At 38.3% G+C, this 20489-nt stretch overlaps 1 protein-coding gene across 1 annotated transcript; it reads right to left on the reverse strand.

The window, feature by feature from the left end:
• Positions 1–1764: 1764 nt before the first annotated feature.
• Positions 1765–18078, reverse strand: FAM98B (family with sequence similarity 98 member B). Its single transcript, XM_066321435.1, has 8 exons — positions 17937–18078; positions 17054–17202; positions 16171–16305; positions 15301–15479; positions 8577–8657; positions 8079–8195; positions 5532–5699; positions 1765–4105 (listed from the first exon to the last, which is right to left on the reverse strand). Exons 1-8 carry the CDS (start codon positions 17999–18001, stop codon positions 3767–3769), a joined length of 1233 nt encoding a protein of 410 aa, XP_066177532.1. The 5' UTR covers positions 18002–18078; the 3' UTR covers positions 1765–3766.
• Between the last annotated feature and the right edge of the window lie 2411 nt (positions 18079–20489).

The following is a 20489-nucleotide window of genomic DNA, read 5'->3' on the forward strand; positions in this document are numbered from 1 at the left end:
CCTATATTGATCTTCCTTGACTGCCATCTGAGCCCCTTCTGCAGCATTAACCTAGTACCAGTCTCTAGACCAGCTTCACCTTCTCTGAGCCTTGGTGTGGTGCCTGGGAAAACTTAGGCAGCTAGGTATTTGCAGAGTATTTGTTTGGTATTTTAGTGGTTGACACAGTACAAACACTGTATTGCTACTCACTATTCCAATTATTACAAAGCACCAGTCTTTCTTATCATAGTTTATCACTTTTGCTAAGAGTGCTAATTTTGAAAAGATTTCACAGCACAGCAGCCGAGATTAAGCAAGGCTTCTGCTGCATCTGCTAATGCTGCCTATTGCACAGGCAGAGCTGTAGCACCCTAAAGAGTTACTTTTTACCTTCTAGTAAACCTCAAAATACCATATCCTAAATTGGGGTTTATATGGGGAAATGAGCATCCATTCAGTGATCTTCAATCATGTGAGGGAAGATAGCAAGAGGTGAAACTCCTATTTGTATGGCAAAGCTACTCTACAGTCTTACACAAAACAAGTTGTGGTTTTTTCATACTTACAGAAAGTAATAAAATAAAACTTGAGAAGTAATTGGAGGATATTTCCTTAGTTTATATAAGGACAAAAGCAGTGATCATATAGATCAATATTAGGTTTTTTTTTTTTTCAGTAAAATAAAATGTAATTAAGATTCCTTAGTAATCCCAAACAAAATCCCAGATTTGTGACATATCTTGCCTGTTAAAATTTTTCTATAAAGTTATCCATTGCCTTCTCCATTTTGGTCAAAATATATGTTATTTTCATTACCATAAAAAGTAAGTTTCATCACTACTGTAAATCACCAGGAGGAATTCTTTCTTACAAACAAAGGAGGAACCTATGATAGTGGATCCAAATCACAATAGAGACAGATCATTCAAATAATTTCAAATAGAGTACTTTATTCCTCAGTGTTTACAGCTGTTGACAGAAATGTCTTTCTCAATTCCTGAAAAAAATCCCCAACCTTTTTTTTTCAGTTCTTCAACAAACAAAGCAATATTAATTTAGGTATTCATTAAGTGAGAATAAACACAAAAATGTTCACAAACATATATATATGAAAATCTTTTACTTACAACAGAATTTTTGAAAATACTTTTTTTTTCAAGACAAAGCTTGGGGTTTAAATCAATTACTTTCATGGTATTATTGCATTGTTTGAGAAATTAAAAAGCATACATTCTGACAAGAGGACAGCAAAGGATACCTCCATGAAATATGGTGGTGCTTACTTTAGTTTTCAACTACTGGCTTCACATTTTGAAGTTATTTAAGAAAAACTGAAATGGCCAGATTAAAAAAGAAAATCTCCAGCCTATTTTTGTTTCCATATTTTACATAGTCTACATACATATAACTGAAATACGATACTGAAATAATTTCACTGTTAGAATTGAAGTGAGCATGTACCTGCTTTACTTGATGATTTACTTCATTCAGAACTGTCCTCCCTACTACAAACAGGATGGACTGATGAGTGTAAAAACACCAAGGCACATCCACATCTGCAGTTACAACAATCCAACTAAACTGCTGCAACCTTGCATCCTAAGACTAATGAAACCTTAAAGCACAGGTAAGTTGTTTGCTTTTCCGTGTATTTCCTTGATGAAGCCACATGCTTGACTGCTGATTACTTGTAGCAAAAAGCAACATTGGGATGAGCAAACAGAATTTAATCTTAAGGCTTCAGTTGTTAAAAAACTGCTTTGCATTCCTTTGCAGACCTCCCTCCAAGGCGGGCAGTCTCATTTGCTATGTCATCAGCTAGGGAGCTATTCCAGAGCATTAGGCAAAAACCAAGCTCAGAATCAAGAACCAGTACTGTGCTCCTACTTGACCCAGGGTCTCCCTGTGAAGAGTGCAGAGGCTGCCAAGGGCTTAGGCCAGTAAGAAGCATTGAAAAAAACTGGTAAAGGAACTACAGTGCTAGCAGTTGGGTGACATTAAGCCATTAGTGCAAAAGGTCACATCCCAGCTAATACATTCTAGCAAGCAAAACTTCTGCTTCATTTTGTCAAGCACTTGCTGCAACCCTAAAGCCTGGGTAAAGCTGTATCTATCACATTAGAAGCAGTATTCTCAAGCAAACTGATCACAGAGGAAATAACAGGAGAAAAACTTTTGAAAGATAATAACTGGATTTGGAACAGAACTTTACATTCATGCATGAAATTGACAATGAAACAAGACATGATACATATGTTTATGAAGGCTAAAAAAACATCTTTAAAGCATACAAATGGACACCAATAGGAAATTTGTGCAGAAAGAACTTGAAACTGAGGAACATAAATCCAAAATCAAATCCTAAAGTTCAACCTGCAGTTACACCTACAATTACAAGTGCTTCAAGTCTGCTGTACTCTTTAATCATCAGACACATCAGGTTAATCAGATGCCTTCTTGAATCTCTCTTGTCGTGACCTGACCCTGAGAAATGCTGTCATGACAACATACTCGGGCATGAATCATCCCCCTTCCACCTCTGTTCTCAGAAGCAGCCTCACAACATGGGAGATCTAAAAGATACTGGGCAGCAGAAACTGACTTCTTGAAGTGACAGCTCTAAATTTAACTCCTGTCTACATATATTTACAGCCGTGATGGTATGACAGCCAGCTCCTTCTAGACTAACAGTGTATGTGATGGAGAAGGCACCCATACCATGTCAAGACAGGGCTTTTTTTTAGGTTGGCAGAGAGAGAAATCACTGGGAAAGGCAACTGCTGCACGAGATACCTTGTTAACTTATTGACCAGGCAGCTGGAATACTGCTCCCAAACACAGAGCAGAGGAGAAGAGCATTATTCAAAAAAACAAGGGGAAAGAAAAAATGGCAAGAAATGTCACGTTCTTTCTTATGAAGCTCAGCTTACTCAACTTTGTGTCTAAAAGCTGATACACAAGGATATATACAGGAATTAATACAAGACATGATGGCTGAAGGTTTTCTGCCCAATCTGATTTTAATATTTTTTATGAAACACCAACAATGGAAAACAGGTAAAATGAAAATAAGACACTATCAAAACTCACTATGATGAGTTTACAGTACATGCTCTGACCATTATGGAGTGTCTGATACATTATGAACACAAAAAACCAACCTGATTTGATTAATTTGTGTAGAGTATTAATTCAAGTGTTACTATAATGTGAAGTTCTGCAAGAATAAACGGATCTAATTGAATAATTTTGACCAAAGCCTTAAGGATTTTAACATTTGAAATTAAAATTCATTTACATGTCCCACATGAAAACTATGAATGAAGAACAATGAGATGAAGAGAACAAGCCTGAAAGCAGCATTCTTGAGTCTTTAAAAGTGGTTTCATCAGTTCTTAGGCCTACTTTTTTTTTCTACACATTTTGGAGCAGGAGAATAGACATGCAACATGCAATAATTAGAGAGGTTTGACCATTAATATATTTTTGTTTGTTTAAAAAGGGTTTTATTCAGTTTTCTGAGACTTATTTTAAATAAAATGACATAATAAAAAACACCATATAAGCAGTATGAAAAACAAAGACTTTAGTCATTGGATTTAAGTATAAAACTTCTGTTCAGTTAACTAAAAGAACTCAGTGAGAACATCAGTTGGTCTAATGAAATTACTCATATGGTCATACTTAATTCTAACCTAAACCCAAGTCAACATATCTAAATTCCTAGTACCAGTAAACACCATCACCATATTCTGCCAGTTACTCTGTTAAGATTTATGGTACTTCAGTATCTTCGGTATCCTCCCCCTCCTCTTCCACCATAGGGATCACCATAGCCCCCCCGGCCACCATAACCTCCCCTGCCACCTTGGAAGCCACCTCCACCTTGGAAGCCACCCCCACCCTGGAAGCCACCCCCACCTCTTCCACCACCTCTGAAGCCTCCACCTCCTCCTCCCCTACCCCCTCCACCCCCCCAGTTACCCCTTCCTCCACCACCACCACCCCCCCAGCCTCCTCTTCCACCACCTTCTTGTCTTTTTTGCCATGGAGGCATTTCGGGAGGAGGTGGTTCAATCTCTGTTGGTCTGCCTCCACGGTCAGGGACTCTCCCCATCAGAACCTGTATGGAAAAATAGGTAATTTTCAGAGCTAAAAAATAGTAGTAATAACTTGAAGAGACATAGGATTGTCTCCTGTGGACAGAGAAATGCTGCCTGCTGTTTTCAGGAAATTTGGCCTCTAAGTGATTCTGCTGTCAAGGACTGCACTATCTCCTGTCCTTGTAACACCACAATAGAACACTGAAAGTGTTCTCATTATTCACCTCTAAAACAGAAATAACTGTAGCTAACTGGCTCATATTATTTTTGTGATTTTTTTTATGAAGAACACTTCACACCTGAAGTATTAGTATTGCAATAAGCAATATACATATTTCATATATAAGATATACAAATACATATATATATTCATATAGAAAAGACTCCTTATGATGTGGCTCTTCAAGTTCAAACCTAATCAGCCAGCAAAAAACAAACTGGCAAATTGATGTGCAGTTCTCAAAGGAACACCAATTTGCCGAATATTAGAAACTGCTGACACCCAGTAAAGAGCCAGAACGACCAAAGTAAGCAATTAGGCTGCAGTGATGCTTCCGAGAAAAGGAAAAAAAAAGGCATTTTGACTATGGCAGGTATTACTCAACATATGGAAAGAGAACCTGCACTGGACAAAGTTAAACAAAACAAACATATTTGAAGAATAAAGTAGGTCTTTTTGTTGCCGCTTTCCTGTTTCTTAAACTCTGTGTGATTAATGTAAACGTTCCCTGATCAGTCCCAGGCACTCCAACTCAACTCCTCTCAAGAAAAAAGCCCCACTTTTCTCTGAGTTCCTACAATAATTAAGAAATTTCAGAATGTTAAGGATCAAAACATATTAAAGGGTATCTAAATGAGGCAAAAAACATTAGAAAAATCTGTAAAGACAGGATCAATAAAAGCAGTTTAGTCACCATTTGAATAGTGAAACTCATGCCACTACTTGCAAGCTTCAGCTTTTATCACATAAGAAAGCAGCACAGTGTTGACTTATTACTGCAGCCAAACTAGATAATTTTACTTTGCAGCAAAATGACATTTCTACAGAAACTTTCATGATTTACAGTACAGAACAAGAGATGTGGGTTTACAAACCAAACAATAATATCCTGGCAAGGTAGCCCAGGAACTGATACCGCAAATACCTACATGTATCCTTGAGATGTGCAGTTCCACTGACCTCAACAGGTCCTTTACACACGCATCTACGCCCCCCACATTGTTACCCCTCATCTACACTACTCTCTTTCATCCTGTAGCATGACTGACTACCTAGGAAGATGAAAAAAGGACTTTCTGCAATGTTTACTGGAATACTGCAAACCTTCTTTTCTTAAATGGAAAAAATGGAATTAAAGTACCAAGCAAAACCAGCGTAATTCCAGAATTCCTTTCAATGGGTCTGTAAATCCCCATGTCCATTTACCACATGCCAGAAGAGCATACCTTGTTGATAGCACAGGCAGTCTTCTCCCGTGTTGATCCACTACTTGTTCTCATGATCTTGGATAGATCCTCACGAGCAGCAAGAAGGTGAGCTAATGTAATGGTTGACTTTGGAGACAAGGCATAGCGCTTGGGCTGATAGATCCGTGCAATTTCATCTGTTTTTACCTACAGGAAAACAGCAAACACAACTTACTTGCCAGGTATCAAACACACCAAAAGACTTACTATCAACCATGTGCTGGTCTCAGTAAGTTTCACTTTGAACACAAGGTGTAGCTTTTGAAAATACAAATTATATTGCAAAACACAGTGTCAGTTACCACCAGTTCTCCTGTTGGTGGAGCCATTACACAGAAAGCACTGCTGATTATGTTTCATTAATGCTGAAACTTAGCGCCAGTACAAAAGAAACTCCTCCACCCGCTGGCATCATCAGCTCCCTTAATGTCTTTCAACATGTCTACAGACTAAAACTTAAGGAGTCTACACTGCTCACTCAAGAGCTTTACATAACCATATTCAACAGATAGCTTCTAAACATGATGAAAACAGAGCAGCTTTCAAATAAGGTAAATTTGTGGAAAAAACCTGAAAATGTATCAATGCAGCAAAACACACACGCCATGAAAAAGTGAGGCTGAGCAAGGGACAACATTAGATTTTTTCCAAGAATGCTTTGATGTTCCATTTATTTAGCAGAAAAGAAAAATAAATATACTTCTGGGAAAATCTAGAATGACCTTCAGAGTGAAATAAAACATTTGATATTGGCTAGATCAAACAATATGTGCTGAACCTTTATAAGACTGTTTTGCTAGGTAATTACTCCATCATTTGTGAACCCATTTTAGTCTGCAAACTTAGCCCTCTTGGAGACTGAAAAAGTTAGAAAAAAAATGAAAAAAAAACCCACCAAAACATCCCATCATCAAAAGCAGAGAAACGTTATCAATACCTACTTAATGGCAGGGGAAAAAAGGCAAACTAACAAATTTTTAAAAGACAACAATTTGTCTCTTGGCATTAAAAAAACCCAAAAAAAGTCTAAATTATATCAATGCCAGAACACCTTCAATCCCCAAAAACTCCGCAAAGAAGTTATGAACGTTCCTCAAGAGAAACAGGGGAAAAAAAAAAAAAGATTGAAAACAGTATGTAATTTTGAATTAGTATGTAACCTGGTTATTTCTGTCACTGCATATATTTCACATCAACAGCCTTTATATGACAGGAAAATGAATCATCTGACTACTTTATCACCAAAAATCTTTTTAAACTATTGTTCTATTTCAAAAGGGCATTCATTGTTTTTCACATTGCTTGAATGGAACAATAACAAGTGACAAAGTTTTAGTCTGCTTAAGTTAGTCATCAGTCACATCAACTGCATTTTAGAAGCAAACTTTAAATTTGAAGATACATAATTGTATTGCTACAGCTGTTAAGGAAGTTGTACAAGTAGCAACATCTCCTGGCTTCTCTGAGCTAAATGCCCCCCTCTTCCTTTCTTGCAGCATAAAAGCTTTCACAGCCCCTTCAGAAATTAAACAGGTGAGCTATTCCAATGCAGCACAGCAGCATCTAGACTCATGTGATACTCAGTGATACTTTGTGAACTTCATTAAGTTGATTCTGCATGTGTCAATGACAAATTGTGACATCATCAAGAGTTGTAACAATCCACACTTCCAGTAAGCTTTCCAAGTTTTAAGATTTATCCATCTTAAGCTTTCCAAAGAAACCTTTGGAAGGAACTCTGATCTTGCCAGCTCAGGAACAAAAACATCTGCCTCCAGCCTCTTACATGTGTCTTAATCAAATGACAAACTTTGTGTATGTTACCTTCCTATTCTTTTGGATACAAGCAAGATATATTTCCAGCTTGGAAATATCATGACTACTTTTTAATACACAGAGTTCTAGGAGATAGTACAAATGAAATTATCACAATTAAAGCAATACCAGCAGAACAAATACAGATGAGTACTTTGGAATCTTTAGTGACTTGAAGAATTACAAGCAGTTGTGTGATTTTCTCACAGACGCTACTATTCACATGACCTGTTCAACTGAACAGCTGTTAATCTAAGTAGCACTGAATCCAAGATAGAGGGGGCAGGCACTGTAACCTCACAGACTTTAAGAACAATCATTTTTTACACCAAATCTATATTAAGGCCCACTGTTTGTATTACTTTTGCATCTGCATGAAAAATACTGAGGTTCCTTCTTAGTTTACTTCATTGGATGGTGTTAGATACAGAAAACAGGGAGATGGGAACTTTAATTAAAGTGAGAAACCCCAACGAAGGATGCTAGAAGTTCTAATTGTGAAAGGATGGACTGTGCCACCTGGTTAAATCCATCCCCTTCCTCAATACCTAAGATTTAGATATTACTACTTAAACTGAGAAACAGGCTGGAAAAAAGGTAACAGTGATGGAAGTGTATTTATATATTTACATGATGTACATACTCCGTAGGAAGCTTTGTGGAACAGTAGCAGACTCCCACCTACAGGAAGCAAAAATACATCAAGTTTACCTTTGCTCTATCAGACCAACCAAAAGACTGCACAGTCACATCAAGCCTCTTCATCAACATCCGCCGTCGACACTCGTACTCACTGCAAAGAGCATCATTGATTTTTTCCAATCTTTCCTGCAGTGTTACAATAAGAAATTCAAACAGTCAAATATATAAAGTTATGGAAGTCAATTCAAAGTTAACCCCATCCACCAACTAAGATGTCTATCCTGAGGTGACCACTATAAACTATATAGCATTTATGTAATGTTACAGCAGTATGTATATACAAAATTATTTGAAAGTGAACACTGGATCAATCAACACAAGGTCTGTTTTATAATGTCAATTCTGGAAGTATCTGATTATCTTTGTTAGTATTTAGCAATTGAATTTTAATATTAATATTCAGCAACAGAGCAGTGACTGTAAAAATGCAAAGCTAAATGAAGCCATATGCATTTATTTTGACCATCCTGTTAATTACTGGAAAGAAATGGAGAAACTTTTCTTTACCACTTGGTCAGAGTTCAGAGGTTTTGTTAACAGCGATTTCCCCACATGGTTATTTTTAACTTTCGAGAGAATGTCCTTTATCTGAAAAAAACACATATATCTGAGAACACAAATGATATTTAGATTTATTTCACCAAAATTCATCACAATCTCATTTTGCTACTCGGAAGATCAAACACAGCACGTTTGTTTTAGCAGACTCATGAAAATAGATACACATCTTCTGGCTTATGATCCACTATAAAAAGATTTCCTGAATACTTTTATAAGATGACCAGCCTCTATACAAAAATATTTTATGGCAAATCACTTCTCCTCCCACTAAGAGAACAATAGCTACATAGCAAATTTATCAAGTGCATACAGAAAGTAGGACTAGCTAAATTACTCATTTTAGATACTACTAAGTGTTGTACCTACAACACCTGGAAGTTTGGAGTTTTGTTGCCAAATGTTGCCACAAAAAATCTGGTGATGGGTGCTATTAAGAAAGGCAGGGTGATAGGTGTGCAGCCATTCTTGACCTTTTATTTTAATCCTATAATTGGTTCCAGCTAACATTATGTTTAAGACTTTTGCATTCACTCCAAATCAAATTTGCTTATACTTCTACTAGTTCTTGCCCACAATAATCAGAGATGAAATATACTCTCTCGACCCTCCAAACACCACTGCATTCTCTTCTCTCATTACAAGAAACCTCTACCCCTCTTCTTGAGTAAAATTCCTTTGGCAAAGCTCTTCTAAAATCATTACTATGAATGCCCACAACACTTGTACATAACTTGAACATAATCCAACTGATTTTTCAGCTGGAGTTGACTGTATGAACATTATTGTTCCTCCAAGTTTTGTAAAGTCTGATGTAGACAACTGCATCTTCATCTGCTTTAGTAAATAACCGTGGGGAACCAAGAAAATTGAGTAAAACTAGAGTTATTTTTTATATGTCAAAAGAAGGATTAATTTATTACATAATCTACAGTAAAACCTGTAACTGGGGACAGCAATTAGATACATCTGTAAGGATTATAAGACTTCATGTGGGAACACAGGCATTTACATTACATTTGTCATAAAGGCATTGTTCAAAGCTCAGTTTTGAGCTTTATGTGTTACAAAAATATCATCTCTACTGATTGCTACAAAAAAAAATTCCAGAAGTCAAAAATCAAATTCTAGAGCACCTAGTTAATTGTTAAAAGAAATATTTAGAAAATCAACTCTTATATGTCAGGATTTTTGTAATTATCTGATTTTTTTTTGCATATATGAAGAAAAAATCAGATCCCAAATTTTGTGTGAAAACCGAGATATATGTATTTTGTTCTTTCTTTTTACATCATCACTAGGCAGCACTCTGGCAGGCTAAAAACACAATATCCCAGAAAAAGTCTGAGGTAAATATATTGTGCAGTGACCAAATTAAGGGAAAACACTGTTTTGACTCTATTAGAAAAAACAGCCTAGTAATAACTGAAAAGTGGCCATCTAATTATTACGATACTTCCTATTATTATTTTCCATTCATATTAAAAGAGGTTACACTAAGGGGTGAAGTTTGGTTCCATGTACCATACTAATCCAAACACTCCTCTTTCCCTGATAATTCTTGCTTCTCTATAAGCTTTTTCTTTATAAAAAACAGTCCAAGACCATCTTGTCTTCTAAAAGTTTTTAGAAGGTGTTTTGCCTTTTTTTACTGAAGTACATACACGGTGCCATATTCCACTGCAAAATGCAAATGTACCTAAGCACTATGTGCCTAAGACTATGTTTGAATTTAAATAAATGTAGGAAGAATCAAAGCTGAGGTTAATAACCAGCAATAGAATAAGATCAGCATGACAGCAAGAGATGAACAGATCAGTAATTAGTATAGAAGACGGAATGAACAGCAGACAAATTAAAAATTCTATTGGGCAATAGGTGTCTATTCATATACCATTGAGGTCGGGAATATTACCTCAAAGGTTGAAAGGAAGAGAGTCTATCAAAATGAGACCAGCTGCTGAAACAAAAACCAATACAACAAAATGAAAAATCCTCAATGTAATTTACAGTTAGTGTCAAAGAAGATCTGAAAAACAGTGAATTATTTTAAGTTTGCAGCTGCAAGGACAACTAAGAGGTAAACACACACTGGGCTCCATATACAAAAGCCACACATTCTGCCATCACAAGTCCATCACTGCTGCATACTCCTGATTTCCATGAACTGAAAAGTGAAAGGAAGTTTAGAGAGAATAATTAAGGAAGATAATCAATGAAAATCAGAACTAAAAGAAACAAGAGCAGCTAAATGAAACAATCCTTTATTGACTGAGAAACTGTCCCCAAATTTCTGCAACTTTTTTTTTCCAAAGAGAATACCTATGTATTTTTTTTCCAGCCCAGCTTTACTAATCAGTAACAGTTAAGGAAGAACCTCTTTACTGACGAACTGGTCTATGCTCCTGGTCTATGTTTTTGACACACTGTAAAGTCATATTCAGACTAGTGAATCTCCACTTACTCCTCACTCCCATCAGCAGAGCTGGTGGGAAAATCCTACAGCTATAATGCAGAAATAAGCTGAGCTGCCTTACAGCTGCAGAATACATTGTCCAGCCATGACTGATGACAGAGGAATGAGCACAGGAACCCTGACACACAACAGTCTGCCAGAGGACAAGAATACAATGGATGTGAGAATCTATGCTATAACCCATATTCCCACACATGACAGCTGCCCTGGATTGAGAAGGATATGCAGGAGTGTAAAAAACCCACCACAACCCAGAAAGAAGTCTGCACATGTAAATGGGAACAAAACCAAATGCAGTGCCCAGAAAAAAAGAGCAGTGAAAACATACTCAAAGAAACATAAAAGAAATTGTAATAGCCAAATCATCCTAACGTTTTTACACAATCAGGTGTAAAAAGCAAACCAAATAATTAAAAACTAGATGTAGACAAGTATATTTGACTATTTGACATACTGTGTAATCAATGATCTTGGTAACACTAAGAATTTATGCGCTTGCTTTGGGAGTTCACACACTTTCTAAATATAAAATGAAAACAAATAAGCTGTTGGATCTGCTTGAGACAAAAATATCAAATTCAAATCTGCTGCATAAAAATAAACAGTTATTCTACTGTTACCAAATAAAGAATATCTTTATTGAACGTGACATTTCTCATTTGTTATGTAATTTTGTACTACTGAAAAAAAATTAGCTTACATTTCATTACCATATTAATGTATTTATTAAATATCCTCATCTTCCATCAAAACAGAGCTGTATTTTTATATTTAACAACTTTTGCACAGAAAAACATCAGATATGCATACAACTCCAGGGTTTTTCGGGATTTTGGAAAATCCTGACCTGCAAAAAGGTGTCATGTCCTTAATTTAAAATAGCAACATTGTGAAGAAAGAATGTTGCCTTAATTAGTCATAAGGTGTATGTAAGTTGCAGAGAGATCACCTAAAATCTGAAGCGCAAAATATTTTTAAGCCTCTCTTTCATATACCTGAAGATAAATTCAGTATTTATCTAACTTCAAACACATTTTTGTTTGACCCTGATGTCTGGTGAACAGGACAACTCCAAGGCACCATTACATCTGTAAAATTACTACAGATATCAACAGTTAAATGAAACACATTAATTTAAATATTCATAAATTCTAGGATGTATATCCAAATATTTTAAAACATATTCTTCTCACATTTCACCTAAGTTTAGGTGTTATGTTAACTTAATGTTAGCTTAATTTTTACTTAGTTTGTTCAGTAGCCCTTTGTAGTTTCTTTTCATTCTACTGATATGTGAAAAGTAGTGGAGTACTTTAAATAATATGGGCAAAAAAAAATTGAGAAGTCTTCTGAATAATATCACATCAAAAGTTTTTTCAAATAAACAGTATTAGAATGCCACTTAGTGTGAATTTCATGCCTAATTACAATCTTGACTGGAGAACAGCCAGATGTAAGCACTAATTACAAAGCACAAAACTGCCATGAACTTTTCTGAATCTTTCATCATTGTTCATTTAGAATTTATGGAGGTTTTGGCACTAAATTTCAGATTGCCTCCTAGATTCCCCCTTTGTAAATATACTTTACAAGGGAATAGCATCTTAAACAACTGAAAAAATATTATTAGATTTCCAGTACTATATAATAAAATAAGATATACTTAGTGGTAGAAGGCTGTAATAATTTTGGGGTATATTGATAACCACTACCCTAGGTAATTACAGGAGATGCAAAAGATACTTGCTATGATTGTATATCCAAAGTTTGAGCTACTATAAAACTCATTTTGACTGAAGACAGCAATCCTGATTTTATACTAGTCTCTTAAATAAACTGGAAAATCACTTAAAACAATAAATGTTCTAATATTCCATACCAAAATACAGTGTGTGATCTGGCCTTTGGTAGGTTGCTGCTGCACAGCCAAACTATTCTCAGAACTACTCCCACAGCTACTGACAATGCTGAAGATGCTAGACAGAGACAAAGAGTAGACATGTTGAAATGCTGCAGATACATTTGCAGATACACTAAATAAAAATACTAGATCAGTATGTAAGTCTGTATCATGAATGCTACAATGCTAAACATCAACAGTGCAATATCATGCAGGATCTAATTAAATCAAAAACCAAAAATATTTGGAAAAATACATGGATCACTTCAAGTGAATTTCTGTGAACATATAAACAAAAAGTAACAAAAAAATGGTGCTCTTAAAAAATGTTTACAAAGCCAATGGACTTTAATTGGTGGCACCACCTTTCTAAAGCAGCTATAGCTATGAACTGTAGGCCTCCAACTCTGTCATCTATCAAAATAACTCCAAACTTGTCCTATAATAAAGTAATGGATGACAGATAAGAAAACATATAGTAGAAATTCTACAAAATCTCCTGCAAAGTAAGAAAAAAATTCCTTTTCTAAAAGGGATGAAACACACAGAGAACAAATTACACTATTAATTTGGAGTCACAGAAGACAAATAAACTTTTTTGCCACCTTTCTACACTCTGTAGTAAGTACAAGTGGTATAACCACCATGGAACCAACAGATTTGAAAACTATTGGAAAATAGTCCAGTTTGTTTTATTTAAAAAACAAACAACCAAAACCAAAGATAAAATGCTCTTAAGATTCTGCTCATTTTAGTACTCCTGAAAGTGTAACAGTTTATACAAACTGGGATGGCAACATTATGCACAATTCAAGCCTGTGATGCCGTCTGATAGGAAATGCTGATAGGAAAGGCAGCAGACATCAGGTGTCTTAATAACTCAAAGCAAATATTCCAGTATCACTATGTGTGTATGAAGCAAGTGGTGCTCCAGGTCTGGTCTTGCTGTCCCACAACTGAGGAACCGGAGTCCTCTCCCTAATAATGGGATGAAACTAAATCTGCACCTGAGAAGTGAAGAAGCAAAGAATTGAGCAAGGAAGGCCCTTGGTGATGGCTGCAGCCTATAAACACACATGGGTGTAAACACAGCTAACACACAGGGAGATCAGCAATATCAAGCCATTAGTTACCAGCTGGAACTCTGACATCTTAATTCCCAGAACAGTTCTAGAATTGTCTTTCACCCCTTCCAAAGTATTTACTGAATTTAAAGATTTCCTTAGAACTAAATAGATCAAGCACAGCTGTAGTGCAGGAATAGGCAGCTCCATTTGCACCTGGGTGATGCCTTTTATAAATTAACTTATTATTAAAGGTTTTGTCTCATCACACAGAGGACAGATGTAAGAAAATAATGCAAATAACAGGCCTTCTCCCCAAAATCTCTGAATGTTTAACTGCCCACTGGTTGATGAGGAAGAAGGAAAAAACCCAAGCACAATAATGTAAAATTATTAAATTAATAATATAATTAATAACAATATAATCATACAGTATAATATTATATATTATATAATTATATAATATATTATAATATTATATAATTAATAATTAAATTCAAATACTCAGAAGCAGAGGGGGTTTTTATTCTCCCCTTAGGGGGTTATCAGTTACTCTCTTCCCAAACACTAGAGAGGTAAAGAGCAAAACTTTTAGCTGACAAAGACAAATTCCACCTCAAGAGCCTATTTACCTTCTGCAGTAAGGAAATCAGATTAAGGATCACATCAGTGAAATGAGCTAGAACCTGGAGGGTCACAACAAAATGAACTATCTTGCTGACTAAGGTTTAAGTTGGCCTTTAGTATTCCCTAAGTACTGGCAATTCAGGCATCTTCATTCTCTTCTGCAACTAAGGCAATACCACCAACAAATTCATACCTAAAATTAAGAAATAAACTAAAAGGAACTATTTTAAGTTTTGGATATTAAATTTAAAGACATCCCAGAAATTACTACAGGTACGTAAATGCACAAGCAGTTACTACCCCAAGTTTTCTGCTTGCCACAGCACATTTGAATGGGTAGGGGAAAACTTATACCTTGAATTTGCACAGAAAAGTATGTCTGATCAGGTACACTGCGAGCTCAGGGAAATGCTGAAATACTTCACCTCATAGCTAAAACGAGTTTAACTTAAAACAGTTTAACTTAAAACACTTTCAGAATTAAAATTCTTTTGCACTTGTCAGATAGGGCTTTTATGGGTGAGGCTGCTGGGCCCTTAACTCTGAGATGAATGATTACAGAGACAGCGCTTACAGTCAGCAATAGAGAGATGTAAAAGCCCATACCTTTTGTTCCACACTGGTTAACAAGGGAGGAATACCATTAGATGTGGAGTTTGGCAGACCCAGTGCATCACAAATAGCTTGCACTTCCTGAATAATTTCACTGTGCTTTTCCAAACGACAGCCTTTAATTTTCTTGCTCTGCTGTATCTTTAAAGCCTGAAGTTCTGTACTTAGAAATACTAGAGAGAAAAGCATCATAACAGCAGATTTAGAGACACTTAAGTATTTCTCCATTGACATTCTCAGTACAGCTACAATATATACACTTGTAAGATAACTATGATAAAAGGGAGACTTTCTCAGTTCTCTCCTGAACAGGTCAGTATATTTCCTATTCTTTACCTCAGTTTCCTCTCACCTGACTTCTATCTTCAGTCTACACATTGCATTTAACTGTTCAACTCCATTCTGCTGCCAGACCCCAAGCTCCTTGGCTAATGTCATATTTTCACACTGGTTCCCGCTGCGACTCCTTTGTCCAAGTCCAACCTAAACTCAGACGTTGTTTCTCTCAATTCTGCTTTCAGCACATTCAAATTGTGCAGCATTTCTGTTCAAGCTGCCCTGAAACCTCTCACAAACACAGGAAGCAAGGTCTCAGTTTAGGTGAGCTGGAACAACTGGATCAAGGGACCTCAGTAGGCTGCACCATGCTTTCAAAAGAAATTTTAGTTTCTGCTAAACAGATTTCTAATGCCACTCTATTTTTGACTTTGCACAAGTGAGTTGATGCATGCTAAGCTGGTATATAATGACTGTACACATCAACTTAAAAACACATAGAGAACTCTTCAGTGTAAATTGTACAGTTACGATAAAGCAAGCACATAAAATACTGTGTTATAAACAGGAAAAATTATTATTGCTTACACAGGAGTTTAAGACAATCTTCTTTCTCTCTTAATCTGTCTTTGATGTCTCCAGATACCAGTGATGAATATGGACAAGCCATTTCTCTCAGAAAGCCACTAATTTCAAGCTGGAAGCTCTCTACATCTTTGACACCTATGGAAATAAAAGCACAATTAATGGCTTTTTACAGAAACATCAAACTGCAATCTAATTTTTTTAACATACACTTATATTGCAGATTTAAACAGCCCAAAGATTAACTACCTACCACCCCAATAACATTTTTCTTGTATGTCCCACATATCTTGTACTCATACTTTGAATGAGGTAATGCTACAGCAGTCTTTGAAGACATGAACACAAATGAACATCAGTAGGAAGTAAACAGTTTATGTGACTAAATAGCTTGTCAGTGTAACTAATTTCCTTATGAAGAAGTGACAGGAGTCATGAACCCATTATTTTCAGTGATTGGTTTTAGTTCCACTACTTTTTTGGTGAAAACATAAGTAACATAAAACCCCATCCAATCCAAGCTCCAGCACTTGAGAGAAATAATCAGGCAGCGCTACAGAGCCCCTCATGTACCCACACATGGTGCTGACCAGAACACCCAACACTGCAAGTTATGCCACCCAAACATGATTACAGGCATGAATGTACTTCTTACGCTTATGTATATCTAAAACCATCCCAAATCACCTTCTTTTTCCCTTCTGAACAGTCTTCACAACACAAGACTTTTAATTGATCTTAATCTAAGAGCCACATATACACAAATATCAGCCTGAGTTTGGCTATCTTTCAGGTTTCTTGTAAACGTCAACACTGTAATTTTGCTATTAGCTGAACAATATGGGTCTAAATCCACTGAGCAAATACTAAATTAACATTCATATACCATCTGCTGCAGTGATGCTCTCTTCCATATTAGAAAGTGACTTTATCTGGGAACCTAACCAAATGCAAAGCTCAAAAAATTCTGGTGAAGACAATCCATTTTCTGCTGCTTTTTTCAGGGCCTCCTCCTCCAACAGGGCACCTGTGTACCTGCACAGGCAGATAAACATTAGTAATAAGAAGTAAGCGTAACATAAAATACACATATTTTCAAATTATTTTACTCTAAGCTGGATAGTAACTACACTTAAAGGAATCAATCCTTCTACATTACTTTTGTGAAGGAATAATTCAGACTTTTTTTTTACCACATCAAAAACTATTGGTCATTTATAAACAAAACAGTTTGTCAGAAATGTATGAGACAGGCATTTTCACGTGTGTACGTGAAAACAGACTTTGATCTCTCAGAACACGCCCGACAGAGAAGAACTCAAGTATTAACTTAAGTGTTTAGTCAAGTTTCCTCTAACAGTAATAAGTGACTGCCCTGGAGTACTGTGAATAACATGACTGAAAATTTAATTTCGCACAGCTTTTTGTCCCGCACCATCCGCAGCACATCGCGGGAGGCGGGCAGGCACCAAAAGCGAGCCGCTGCCCCGCCAGCCTCCAGCGGCCGCCCCAGCGCCGGCCACTGCTGCTGCACCCCACGGGGCGCCCGGGCTCCCCCGCCCTCCCGCACCGCGGCCGGGGCGAGCCCACCGCCCACGCCGTGACCCCGCTCCCGGCCGAGGCCCGGCTCCCCCGGCACCCGCCGCAACGCGGGGCCCGCTCCTCCGCTGGTCCCGCGCTCCCCTTCGCTCCCGCCTCCGGCCTCTCGCCCGCGGCGGCCCGCGGCCCCTCGCCGCTCGCGGGGGGAGCCGCCGCTGCTCCCCGGTTACCCCAAGGCCTCCAGCGCGTCCAAGATGTCGCTCTCCATCCCCGGGCCCGGCGGCAGCTCCCTCATGCCGGCGCCGCGCCGAGCGGTGCCCGCCTCAAAGCGGCCCGCCGCAACCCGCGCCCGCCGCCGCCGCGTTCCGCTGCCGCCGCAGCGCAGCGCCGGCCGGGGGGAGGCCGCGGGCTGCTCCCGCCCCTCTCTCGGCGGCCGCCCCTGATCCGGGGAGCCGCGGAGCGCCTCGGGGCCAGCGCCCGCCCGTGCCTGGGGATGACCCTTCCATAGGGCCCGGCCCCGCCTTTCCGCCCATGCTGGGGAGCGCCCGGGCTCCTCCACCCTTCCCCGGCGGGGCTCGTCTCCTGGCCCTGCGGCCGCGCTCCGGGTTTGGCCCCAAACCCTGCCCGCTGCAGTCGGCTACCTCGCTCCACCGCGTACCAGCCGCCTGCAGAAATACAGCCTCAGGAGCGGCCACAGCCACCCTTTTGGGCTCCGGACATGGCTCATGCCAGGGCTGCCAGCTCTGCTGCCCTTACCCCAAGCCGCTTCTGGGACGTGATTCAAAAAGCAGGTTTTGAGGCCTGTATTTGTGCGTTATATCTGGGACTTCTCAAACTAAGAAATTCTGCCTGTGCTGCAGGTGCACCTGATTTTCCACTGTGGGGTGGAAAGACTAAGCCCTTCTGTGCTGATTTTGGCTGAGGAGGAGCGAATTCCACTGTGATTAGTATGGGACTGTGTTTTGGGGTAGTGCTGAAGGCAGTGTTGATGATACAGAGGTGTTTTTTGTATTGCTGTGCAGAGCTTGGAGAGACCCAAGGCGGCTTCTGCTTCTCGTACTCTGGTACCTCACCTGTGAAGGGACTGGTGGTGCAGAGGGGGCACAGGGCAGCTGACTGCAACTACCAAAGGGATGTTCCAGGCCATGTGGCATCATGATCAGGATATAAAACTGGGGGGGAAAGGAGTAAGGGGGAGTATTTGGAGTGATGGCATTTGTCTGCCCAAGTAACTCTTGACCTGGGGATAGCTGAACACTCCCAACTGGCTTATGGGAAGCAGTGAATTAATTTACTGTTTTGCTTTGCTTGCATGCAGGATTTCAGCATTATGTATTAAGCTATCTTTTACCTCAACCCACAAGTTTTCTAGCCTTTGCTCTTTACTTCTTAACCTACGTGTGGGGAGAGAACCCACTTTTTGGATTTTCTCCCCAGCCCCAGTGGTGGGGAAGTGAATGAATGCTGCTTAGTTGCCCAGTGGTGTAAAACCACAAGAGCCTTTTGACCTTTTTTAACCAGTGTTTTCTTATATCGACCTCCAGAAAATTCAGTGGCTGAATCTGTGATGAAAACCAGAAAGGCATACAATTGGATGAAAGCAATTACAACATAGATGTTCTTAACGTGTGAAATCAATTTTTGAAACAACTATTCTGAATTATTTCTATTTAACAGAAGACGTGGCTATATTTAAGCTTTAAAAAGCGGGAATCAGGACAGCTATGACATCCTCCCACACCCACAGGAATCTAGAAATTAGAAACATTGTTTATGGCAGTCAGGGGAAGGAAGAACATCCTGAAGGCTGACACACTTGTGTTGACCATATGTGTATATCAGTGCCAGTACCTCAGTGATCTCTTTCACAGCTCTCAACTGTCTTGTACCATGTGACTGAACTTTCACTAGACTTTTGTTTCAAATAGGTTAACATAATTTCTCTAAATGAAAGAGCACATATCTGAGAGCAGAGATTCAGAACATAAACTCTTGCTCTTTTTTAAGCATTAACATCCACTTAGTAGAATGAGAAAACAAGATATGCAGAACTGGACAGAAATAACCAATTCTCTTTTCCTTTCTTTTTAAAAGCTGTATCTCAATGCCACTCAGAGTGATTCATCATTGTGCAGTTGTTCTCCAAAACTGGGAAGTTCTCCTATCAATCAATAATGCGGGCTAAGACAAAGAACTGGGAACAACTAGAAGTGAAACTAGAATAACATAACCAAAACTAAAAAGAAACCTGGTAATTTAAGAGATACTGTGTGGTACAAGTAGGTGGCAGCAGTGGGTCTCTCCATAAATATTCCTTTAAAAAGTATTTTGCTAATTTATGTTACAGGAAAATACCGGAATTAGTAATTTCTCCCACTATCTTTTGATAGTATTGCTTATATATATATATACACGCACACACACACATATATATATACAAATATACAGGATAGCCAAGCGTGTGTATCAGTCACTGTTTTAATTCCACAGGGTGTTCTTGAAAAATTGTAACTTTTCTGTATACTAGAGATATTCTGTGTATGAGGGAGAACAAGTTTGAATTTCCCAAACTGTCTCTTGACACCCAGAATTGAAAGATGATTTTGGTTGTGATGATATACTTATGCTCCACTCATAGTGTTACCATTCATGCGGTTCACAGCTTTCTCTGTGTCCATTGCTGAGTTTCCCATCTCTGGGGAAGGGAAAAAGAATCATGAGAATGCTAGCTAAAACATGTTTTGTAACCATCTATGCCCATAGGTGTGGACTTTGCTTTTGCC

This window comes from Sylvia atricapilla, chromosome 6 (assembly GCF_009819655.1).
Source record: "Sylvia atricapilla isolate bSylAtr1 chromosome 6, bSylAtr1.pri, whole genome shotgun sequence".
Classification (NCBI taxonomy): domain Eukaryota; kingdom Metazoa; phylum Chordata; class Aves; order Passeriformes; family Sylviidae; genus Sylvia; species Sylvia atricapilla.